Raw genomic sequence first — 10,989 nt, 5'->3', positions numbered from 1 at the left:
TGGTTTTTGAAAGATTTTTTATTTGGCAACTCTAAGAAAAAAATAAACGAGAAGTATATTGCATCAAAAAGAAATGCTTCATCTGATGCAATTTCCCCCCCAAACTTGAGCCACTCTGTCAGGTGAGTATCATTGTGTTAGAAACAGAACCTCAAGAATACAAATATTCTTACTTATGATTACAATATATTCAATACAATTTGACATTTCAGCATGAGAAGACAAAACTGAAATGAGATTTAGTGCCTTTTTTGCAACAAGGAAGAACTTGAGATAAACATTCAACCACAGACTCCAACATAAAAATCAGTGTTCTGGACTATCCAGCCAATCTCATGGGACCTTTTATGTGCCTCTTCATTTACCCGTCCTGCAAAACGAATCCTCTTGTTCCGACCGGCTTATGTTACTTCAAGATTGGTGACTTTGTTGATGATGTGGGAGCGCCTCGGTACACACTCCAGGTCAAATTTGCTGTCGTAAATGGTTGGGCAGAGCTTCCAGCGGTTTCTGCGGTAGATTCCCAGGTGTGTGTACACGTCTGGCTTGTAGGAGAGGGAGCACTTGACCCCTGTGGCACGGATGGCAGAGTCCAGCCTTATAACGTCGCTCTCATCAGTGAAGTTCTGGTTATAGCAGCATATGACCTGCTGGGGATCTCCCTTGGGATCGAAGGCACTGACTTTAACCATGGAGATCTTACCATCCAGGGTTGCTCTGGCCACACATTCCCATGCATGGTCCAACTTAAAACCAGAGTCCAAGTGCATTAGCCACTTGCCTGAGAGGACCCCGTGGTTTAGGGCCAGCTCCTTCACTGTCTCGAAGGAGACAGACCGGCCACTGCCCAACAGTTTCTCCCAGCTCTCCTGGAGACCCATCACATCAGAACCAGTGGGGCCGTGTTCCGGGCCCAGCACGGCGATCCACCCCACGGGGCTGCCACCGCCTTCCTCGTCGCCGAATCTATACACTTGCGAGGGCCTGTTGGTCTCCAGCCAGCCCTCAAACTCGGACCTGGGCGTTTTTCTGGAGTCGAACACATTCCAGGGGTCCAGATCTGCGGCCATGGACTCAGCGGCGTAGGTCTCCGCGGCAAAGGTGGTTTCCACCTCGCCATCGACCGGGGCCTCTTCCTCCTCCATGTCGCCGTCAGTGTGAGAAGATCGTCCTGCAGAAATGATGGAGTCGTGCGTTAAACTTTGAACCACATCAGCAGCCTCTGTGTTGGTTCAAACCCAGACACAGGTGGGCAGCTGTTGTAGCTCGCGGGTGTTTACTAGTGCTGCTAGCTAGCATGCTACATTAGCAACACTTGTTCCACGCCTAACATTTGTCCACCCCAGACTCACTTCCGTATGAAAAATACTTCCGTATGAAAAAGACTTTCGTTATTGTGTGTGCCCTCAACAGCGATAAACCCACGCAGAAATAAACACTTATTTTTACGCGTATCTAGTTTCATTGTAGCTAGCAAGCTGGCTAGCCATTCTAGCCATTGTAGCAATCGTTTATTCTCATCTTCTTGGATAAAGAATGGACCCCAGCCGACTGTTCCAACTAACGTTATAAAGCACGGATTTGCTTGAGGACAATTGAAATGATCGTGCATTGATTTATAAAAGAGTTTTTGCATTAAAGTTTGACCCACCTGCAGATGTTGAAGTTTCTTGTCCAGTGTGGTTCTCCCGCACACGCGCAGCGCAGATGATAGTCTAGTTCCTTCTGCGTCCAAGATCGAAATGACAAACTCCACTGTGATGTCAGACAATTTGATATCAATTCATGTACATCTGGATGTTACTTTTGATAAAGCAAAGATAACAAAGGCAACTAAGTCTTACTTTTAAGGTTGAATTATTGCTATAACGATTTTATTTATCAATGTAAGCATATGAAGTACTGAATTAAATAATGTAGTTACACGACTCTTGTTCACCGGGGGCCTCGGGGTTGTGTACACCCACCGATCATCTATAGGTTCGATATTATTTATTAAATTGTATAGATATCAAATGTCAGTCTCACACTATTAATCACGATCAACAATACTTTCATTACTTTATATTCCTCGTGTGCTCCAACATGACGGCGCTGGGACCCTGCGAACTGACGCGCCAGGCAGGAGGCGACGAGTGACGACGACGACGTGCTAACGTGTTAGCCGGCTAGCCACCGCTATCTGGTGTGTGTGTGCACGGAGGAGGCGATTTACACATGATATAGAGTAAAAATCCAGAATATAGTGCGTTTTATCTTAGGTCGGCCTTCCACGCGATCAAACTATGCCCAGCAAAAAGAAGAAATACAACGCCAGATTCCCCCCGGTAAGTTTGAACTTCGCCGAACCGGCGTAAAGATTAGCTAGCGTTAGCAAACTGGTGTGAATAATGCTAAATTCTCCTCTAGCTAGCTTGAGTAGGATTTGGCCTGTGTTCCTGCCTGTGGGGCTAAAAGGTCAGCTAGTAAACACAAGAACTTTACCACTAAAATGTAAATTGTGCTATCGAGACGTTACATTTCATGTGAGGACCGTCGCTGGTTGTATTGGCTCCCCAGTGTTTACAACGATTCATTAAAGGTGCGCTACGTTAGCTAGCTAGCGACCCCACTAATTAACGTTGTTTTTAGCATGGCAAGCTAAGTGAAACTGAGGGGTTAGGGGTATCAGAGTAAATCAGCTGTTTTCTGTTGTAGCCGCACAATGAGCAATACATCCACGGGGCACCTGCGACAGTAGATGTGATCCACACGACGGGAGTTAACGGTTTTAAACGTGCAGGCAGCTGAATACCACTAATGGTCTAAACTCAAACTTTCTGTATTGTATCTTGCTAACATTTTAGTGAATGGGTTTGGGGTGCGAAAGTTGCTTTGAGTCTGTTTATAACTCCAACGGTAAAGCTTTGTTGTGTCACCGTATTCACCTGTATTGACTCATTGTGTACACACACTAAACAGTCAAACCCATTTGTCATTACAGGCGAGGATTAAGAAGATTATGCAGACAGATGAAGAAATAGGAAAGGTGGCTGCAGCAGTCCCCGTTATAATTTGTATCCTTCCTGCCAAATATCTCCACAGATCCATGGTCTGGATCGTCTGTGATCATCAGTACGAGTGGTGTGAATGTGTTGTGTGGTGTTATGTGGTCTGCATTCATTCATTCATTCATTCATTCATTCATTCATTCATTCATTCATTCATTCCAGGGCCCTCAAACCAATTGTTTGACCTGAAGCTGAAATATTTGATCAATTGGAATAATTGAAAGACAAAAGCTGAACTTATGTTGTTGTTTTAGAAAGATCACTTTTTGCTCTCGGGGGGCATATGATGGGCATTTTTAATATAATATATTAAAATATTAACTGATGATTAAAATAACATAAGTCACCCCATCTGACAAATTTGTGGATTTGCACTCTATAACACTATTTCAAATAACAGGCAAAATCTGTTCTAAGTGATATTTTTCATCAACAATATTCATTGTCATTATTGTGTTGCAGTCAGCCTGTTCATGTCTTTCATCATCAGTTGTGAAAGTTTTCAGCCTCAATGCAGCGTCAGTGCAAGCCAGGCCATGTAAGTTACATATTTTTATTGTAATGATGGACACAGATCTGCTGCATCATACTTTCCTTAACGGAGACGTCAGCGAGAGCCCTGGAGCTTTTTTTGGAATCGTTGCTTACGAAGGCCTGTCAAGTCACCCAGTCGAGGAACGCAAAGACGATGACAACGTCACATCTGTAAGTTTCTATACTTCTGTAGTTGTGTGTCTTTCCCTGTGCTGGAGTTGGACTTTGGATTTCTAAGACATCCTCTGCCCAAGTCATTCTCTCTTACACACCTTATATGTGAATTCATGTTGTGTCTTTACCATAATTATAGGACATTATGGTAAAGTTGTATTATGATTTTGGATGCATGTAGCTGAAAAGGTGCTGTGTTTATTTCCTTTTTACACACATTTTTAGGTGCCATATTACACATATAATACATTGCATATTGTGGGAATACCTGTAAGGCTAGTGTTACTCAGGGCACTCCAATCATTGCTTGCCTCCTGCCTATGTACGCAGTTAAAGCATAACACGGGCAAAACGCACTTTGAGGCGAGTGTAAAAAATCTCAAACCAGTTTGGCATTAAGCTAAATACTGGACCAGTATCCCCAATTTAATTGCTGGATGTTTCTCTAGATTCAGTAGAAGCTCCTGAGTAGACTGAAACTGAGGAGAATGTCGAGGCTGCAACAACTCTAGTCCACTTGGTGGCAATAATGCACCTCTAATTAGGTTTGCCTGCTGCCAATAAACACCAGATAAGAAGAAGCAGCAGAGAGTGAGGGCACGGCCACACATACACGAATGTAGCAGTAACGAACCCTCACATCCAATCTGTACAAGCGAGGGGTGAAACTATATTTGCTTCCTGTGGCGGAGAAAATCCACAGCAAGGCTTCATGTGGAGTTCAACTTTGGTGAACTTTGATCCATGATATTCGCAAGCATTTGTGTATATGTGACCGTTCCCTGGAGCAGCAATACAATCACTCTACACTGAGTGACACATAATGTTTTATTTGTCAAAACAACCATCAAACTTTGTAGGCGTGAAATCTGAAATGTTGTAGGAACTTTTTTAGTTATCTTTGAGACAATGTCTGACACATCATGTGCTGTAAAAGTTCCCGGTGCTTCTGCTGAAAGTTGGTCTCCCTCATGTTGCCTCACAGAAACTTTCACACAACTCATCAGACTGTGACGGTCCTTAAAAAGAATATAGAATTATGTTAATCATGTCATTTTGCTTATTACTAAGGAAATACAAGTTGGATTTAGTGCTGTGATGCTGTCGGCAACTGGTTGTCATAATGATAAAGTTGGTTCAGCCAGTTCGTATAAAACCCGCCCTGTATAAGGTCCTAAACTGGACCAGGATAAATCAGAACCTTAGAGTTTTCAAACTGAAAAATTCTCAGTTTAATGGGCTGAAAAACTCCAAAGTATTGTGGAGATCACATGTCAACGTATCAGAAGTGACGTATTAGTGTGAATTTAGAATCAGAAGTGTGGATGTAGCATTAAATAGTGCTGCTGAGTGGATTTGCAACAAACTGCCTCATCAAATCCCTTGTGCTGTATCTGAAAGTATTTATGGCCAAGAGTGAGATGATAGTGTTACGCGTTCAAGTTGCTGTAATGAATATTTAATCCCATTTTATCGCCTTTTCAAATTTGATACGAGGCGGACATTTTGCTCACTGAATGTGTTTTGACTCTGTAGAGAAGGCAGAGGTCTGACTGAACAGTGTGTGCTTGTGTTGTTCACAGAAAACAGTGTATTGAACTGGAGCAACAGTTTGATTTCCTGAAAGACCTGGTGGCAACAGTGCCAGACATGCAGGGCGAGGGGGAAGAGAACCACACTGAGGGGGGAGGAGAAAAAGTTTCCCGCAGGTATCTCTCTCTCACACACACTAACACTCACATTTATTAACTATTATTTAAGCTATTTTTAAGGTCATGTTAACATTTGCAGGGTTCGTTTCATTTTACAGTCGGAGGAGAGACCATGCGAGCCATGAAAAATTGAATAAAAGGCTGCAGCTCCCACTGCCCCAATTCTTTCATTGGTCCCGTTAAACCTTATTTTATTATACAAAAATAATTTGTTATGCTGGGCTTTTTAATTAATCAATTCTGTATTTTACAAAGGATTTAATCTGTACTTTTTAATAGCCATGGCCCCCAATGTGCCCATGCCTTGCCTCTCATTAAAGCTGCTTACAGACATGCACTGAACTCTGCAGATCCTCCCGATTTTCTCTGGAGGGGCTGTATGTGTGAACACAAATGTCCGAGAGAAAGAGCCGGCACACTTTGTCTGGCCAGTCCCCTACTATAAAGTCCACAGAACGTGCAGAGGAGCCGATGTGAGAACACAGCGTGAGATCCTCCACAGGGCTCACCGCGAGGGAGGGGGTGTGTTGATAACATTTCTAACTCACGACAGAAGCAAAAATGAAAGAAACTAAAAGAAAACAAATATCTTTGCATGAAAAACCGTTTCCATACACTTGGAAGACACTGACAAAGATGTCAAAAAAGCTTTTGTTGATAAGAGCCGACACGGATGTCCTACGTCTGCCTGTTGCACCCCCCCCCCCCCTCGCCTAAATGCTCTGAGGATTTCAGTGTTGTTGTGTCTGAGCAGAGAATCTCCTGCTGTGTTGTGCACTTGTGAAAGGCAACCTCCTCAGAAAGTTTGGACCCAACTCTCCGGACATCCTACAGAGGTCATGTCTGAGAACTCTCTAAGAGTACTGCGTTTTAACTCAAACCTAACCCTTACCCTAACCTTAAAGGATGTCTCCACCTTAAAATGTTATCATTTACGTAACAAGGACTTGATTTTTGTCCCCATAAGGAAGCAATTCTCCATATTGTGACTGTTTAGATTTATGTCCCCACAAAATGAGTAATACCTGGACCCCACACACACACATGTGACTACCAGTCAAAGTGGATACTGCTTGTTCCATACACAGTCACTGCATCTTTATGCTGCTAAGTTTTACTTATTAACCTGGTTTATCACTTGATTAATCAATTTGTCATTCTGTCGTCTCTGATAGGTTCATGCACCCAAACTATTAGATTACAAAGTAATGAATCCCAAACGGGAGAGCCATCTTTACATGCACTCAAAGCCAGTTACCTCTTCCTGAAACAGCTTCTCCTGGAAAATGAAATTGATACAAGTATTGTTAGTCATCTTTGCAGTCTTACCTTATTACTTTTCCCAGTTTATTTTCTTACGCAAGACTAACAACAGCCAAAAAAGAAAAGAAAGGGCACATTTATTCATCTTCACAGAGCGAGAACTAATTACTGAGGATTGTAGAGAAGAGAGAGCCGTATTGACTGTCAAATCAAACATCGCCATTGCTGCTAAATTGAAGCAGAGAGTCTGGCAGAGAATCACACACAAAATAAATGAGCAAGATGTCTTCTCCTCACTAAACAGTGTGGCCGATTCGATTCACATTAATTTAAAGTGGTTGCAAGCTGCTAATATTGAGATGTTTCGCCTCTGCTTTGAGGATGAGGCTTGTGGAGTCACAGCATCTTTTGAATATAAATGGCTCAAACGAATTTCCATCAGCAGTGTTGGTCACATTATTCTCTGCTTTGAAATTATCTCCAGTGATTTTAATGTTCCATTTTGGCATTAACTGTCTTGCAGATTTATGCTGCAAATTGACTTTCTAATTTTTAATTAGTTTTATGAGATGTTGAAATGTGTGTAGCTGTGGTGCTTTGTGACAAATTACATGTACACACACACACACATATACATATATATATATATATATATATAAATAAATAAATAAAATGGGTGTTTATGCCCAAAATATGAATGTGTGCAGTATCGATTCACAATCAACAGGGGAATTGACAATGGTTAATGAATGCAAACTGTTTTAAAAGGAAAAAATGTTAGATAACTTGTTTCCTTGTGTGAGCCATTTTTCCAACCAGACCGCAGCAAACAGCAATCCTTTACTCTGGTCTGCACAGATCATGAAATTTATGTAGAATCTTTTAGCACAGCCATTAATCAGATGTCTCCAAATGTTCTTTCCACTTTTTTAAAGCTTATTACCTTCATGTGTCCTTATATAATTTTTCTAAAAATGTTTTATTTTACTCCCAGGGGTCGAAAACCAGGAACTGGACGCAAGAATGGAGGGGTCGGCTCCAAAGGCAAGGACAAGAAGTTGTCTGGCACCGAGTCAGAGCAAGAGGTGGGAGCTGCGTCTGCATGCCAATAACTATCTGTAGTTTGAAAGATTTGTGGAGAGGTGGCTCATTGTTGTGTTCCTCGTGATCGATGCAGGATGACTCTGAAGACAGCGAGACGGAGGGGGACGAGGAGGACGGCTCTCAGTCCAGCACAAATCTACAGGCTGCAGCCAGGTTCAACAGGTAGGGACACAGATCGCCTGTGTTACTATGATACTGTAAAAAAAAAAAAAAAACTGCATCCAAAACCTCTGGACAGATACAGCGAACATCGGCATCACTTTGGCATTGTCCTCTCAGGCCAAATACCCGGAGAGGGGTTTGGGTATTTGCATGTCTAGTCTGTATCTTGTGAAAATGAGGAGATTTTGGTTTGGTTATGTTCATTGGCTTTTCATTTATTTTGAATAAACAGAACAAACATTCGTAAAAATGCAACACCATCCCCAATAACAGCAACTTTCTGAATTAAACACTTAACTAACATAACGTGACATTTAATGACTAATTGAGCCAAAGATAAATAAGTGGCGCTTAGTAGGGCGCATACCTCCGCCAACAGTCCCAGGTGTTTTTAAATTGACATTCGAGCTCCTGCTTACGCTACACTACCAGAAATTACTTAGCTCAAAAAACAGTACTTGCCAGTGTTAGTACACCACATCTGATGTTTTAAAGTGGTGAAGAAGTGATTTCTGAGAAAAGGAAACCGTTATCTGAGCCAAATTAATATACTGGATTGGTGTGTGTGTATATTTATATATATATACCTGTAGATTTGCATACTCACCATTTTCGGCTGTATCCGAGGCATTTCTGATGCTGTTTTCGGTATCGGCATATCTAAGATTTATGATTAAGCTGCCAATAATTTGAATTCAATCCTGTTAAAGATGAATTGTCTGAAATATTTAAAAAGTGCCCACAGCCCAGTGTGAATACTGCTGTCATGTCTGAACTAGTCAACATTTAACAACTTTTCTATCATGACACTGGGACAAGCAAACATTGGCTGACTAATGATCATTTGATTATCAAATAGTTGCCAATTAATTGTCTGTGAATAGACTAATCCCCATTTGTCTTTAAAGAGACACTCCACTGTGGCCCCCAGGGACCATCTCAAGGTTGTGGTGAAGCTCAAACAGTAGCACAAGGAGAGAGAGGAGTCATCAAGTCATTGAAGATGCTCAGTGTTGTAAGGAACACAGCAATGTCAGCCTAACATTAGCTAACATTAGCCACCATATGCTACTCTTCACACCCTGCCAAGACCCCTGTGAATTGTGTCCTTTGACTTGTCATTGGTGAGAGGATGAATGTGTGATTCCTTCTCTCAGCTTCACTTTCACAGCAGCATATGATTACACACTGACATGATTTATTAGTTGTATTGTAGAAAATGTGGCAACTGGAAGCCCACTGCTTCTATGATGCATTTAACAATGGTGCTATACATGAAAGTCACAAGTTTAGGATACGTGCAATGTTTGGACGGTGGTAAAGCAGCTTTGTGAAGAGCCCAAAAAACACAAACTGTTAGATCCATGGACAGGTTGATTGAGATGAAGTCAAGCTCGTATTGTGTTTTATATAAATGTTTAGTACTAACTATATATACTCTAATTAGTGTTATGGAGTGTAAAACGTTGACCCTTGAGACCTTACAATAACGTCTGACTGCAGAAGATTGTGTTTAATGATGTGTGCTTTGTGATACTACATCCCTGATCTCTCACACGTCTGCCTGTGCCCCCGCAGCTCCGACGCGCCCCCCCAAGACATGCACATGGGCGACACGGCCTCAACGGGCAGCATGGCACCAGCACAGCCCCAGGGCACCATGGCCTTCGCCCCGCACCCCTCCATGATGAGCGTCGCACTGCCTCCGCCAGCCCCAGCGCCGCACAAAAACGAGGATGACGACGATGAAGACTATGACTCTTAGCTCCGTCTTCCCACCTCCTCCACCAATCATTCTCACACACACAAACACATACACTTTCAGCTTTATTTTCTATCTCTTGAGATGTTGTTGCGGCGGGCGCTCTAAACAGAGGAGGGAAAGACTCTTCATCACAGCCTGCTGGCAGAAAAAACCTCTCGACAGCCGGCTGAAAGAGACTCCGCCACAGGAAACAGAAAACTGGTTGTATATTATGTGTTTTAATTTTCTTTTTTCTTTTTCTTTTAAAAAAAAAAAAAAGGGTTTTATTTTATTGTAGAGGAGAGTTCAACAAGGATGTTTTTTAACAAGTCAGTCGTTCTATTTTGACTATTAAAAATGGCAGTCGTCGCTGTTTTCGCCATGAGCCCCCGGCAGACAGGATAGGTGTGGTTTGTGTTGCCTCGTAGCTTTTTCTTTTGGCACTTTCCTTTCTACCTTGATCCTCTGTAATAGACATGATGAAGGGAACGTATCAGTCGTCATGCAAACCCTCAGGTTGGCTTGAAAGAAAATAAATCAGCAATTGGTTGTTAAAGCCTGAATTACAGCCTTTAATAATCATACAAAGGCGAATAATAGAGAGGAATTCAGGACAAGAGCTTGTAAAGATTGTGGAAGGTGATCAGCACTTGTCGACGGGAAAAGGTCATAGTCTATATATTATATTATCGATTGGCTATGAATAATTGCTGTTCGGGCTTTTCATCAACAAGTCAGTTAAATTATCAAACTGTAACATAAACGAGGACGCAGGTGTATTTTTGCTATAGTTTAGCAAGCCGCAGCTTTTTTTGAATTAGTTATCTATTTTTAATTCATGCTTTTTATCAAGAGGACTGTAAACGTTCATGACCACAGCCCTGGAGACGACCATATCAGCTGGTTAATGATTTACATTGTTGTTTTTGATGCTGTCAGGCATTTCGAGCTCCTGTATTGTTTTATACGATCATTAAATTCCCCCTGAATCGCCCATCAGAAGAATCCAGAACCATGACTTTGTTTTTAAAGTTGTTCGTCCCCTCATAATTTCTCCTCTGGCCACCCCTCCAGTCATTTTCTCCTTTATCTTAGATTGTTTTAGATGTAAAGCAGAGACGGGGCTCCCATTTATATGTCGGTCTCAGTATGAAATGTTTCCAAATAGACATGGACACTGTATTGTAAACTTTTAACATTCTTTTTATTTTGTATGGGTGAAATAAAGTTCATATTTCAATTTAAA

At 41.9% G+C, this 10,989-nt stretch overlaps 2 protein-coding genes across 2 annotated transcripts; one reads left to right on the top strand and one right to left on the bottom strand.

Moving 5' to 3' along the window:
- c23h11orf68 (chromosome 23 C11orf68 homolog) lies at window positions 1-1,762 on the bottom strand. The gene is made up of 2 exons (XM_035148630.2): window positions 1,652-1,762; window positions 1-1,171 (listed from the first exon to the last, which is right to left on the bottom strand). The coding sequence occupies exon 2, from the start codon at window positions 1,143-1,145 to the stop codon at window positions 402-404; it is 744 nt and encodes a 247-aa protein (XP_035004521.1). The 5' UTR covers window positions 1,146-1,171; window positions 1,652-1,762; the 3' UTR covers window positions 1-401.
- Window positions 1,763-2,083: 321 nt separating this feature from the next.
- Window positions 2,084-10,989, top strand: drap1 (DR1-associated protein 1 (negative cofactor 2 alpha)). The gene is made up of 7 exons (XM_035148631.2): window positions 2,084-2,327; window positions 2,984-3,056; window positions 3,662-3,755; window positions 5,342-5,467; window positions 7,728-7,818; window positions 7,911-7,999; window positions 9,578-10,989. Exons 1-7 carry the CDS (start codon window positions 2,286-2,288, stop codon window positions 9,762-9,764), a joined length of 702 nt encoding a protein of 233 aa, XP_035004522.1. The 5' UTR covers window positions 2,084-2,285; the 3' UTR covers window positions 9,765-10,989.

This window comes from Hippoglossus stenolepis, chromosome 23 (genome assembly GCF_022539355.2).
Source record: "Hippoglossus stenolepis isolate QCI-W04-F060 chromosome 23, HSTE1.2, whole genome shotgun sequence".
NCBI lineage: Eukaryota > Metazoa > Chordata > Actinopteri > Pleuronectiformes > Pleuronectidae > Hippoglossus > Hippoglossus stenolepis.
Note: the sequence above shows the minus strand (reverse complement) of the source record. Positions and strands in the feature narration are given on the sequence as shown.

Bases quoted from the DNA above. Each gene is read 5' to 3' on its own strand.
- c23h11orf68 (XM_035148630.2), bottom strand. From the start codon at position 1,145: ATGGAGGAGGAAGAGGCCCCGGTCGATGGCGAGGTGGAAACCACCTTT.
- drap1 (XM_035148631.2), top strand. From the start codon at position 2,286: ATGCCCAGCAAAAAGAAGAAATACAACGCCAGATTCCCCCCG. The intron at 7,819-7,910 runs GTGGGAGCTGCG...TGATCGATGCAG, and splicing joins GCACCGAGTCAGAGCAAGAG to GATGACTCTGAAGACAGCGA. The intron at 8,000-9,577 runs GTAGGGACACAG...GTGCCCCCGCAG, and splicing joins GCTGCAGCCAGGTTCAACAG to CTCCGACGCGCCCCCCCAAG.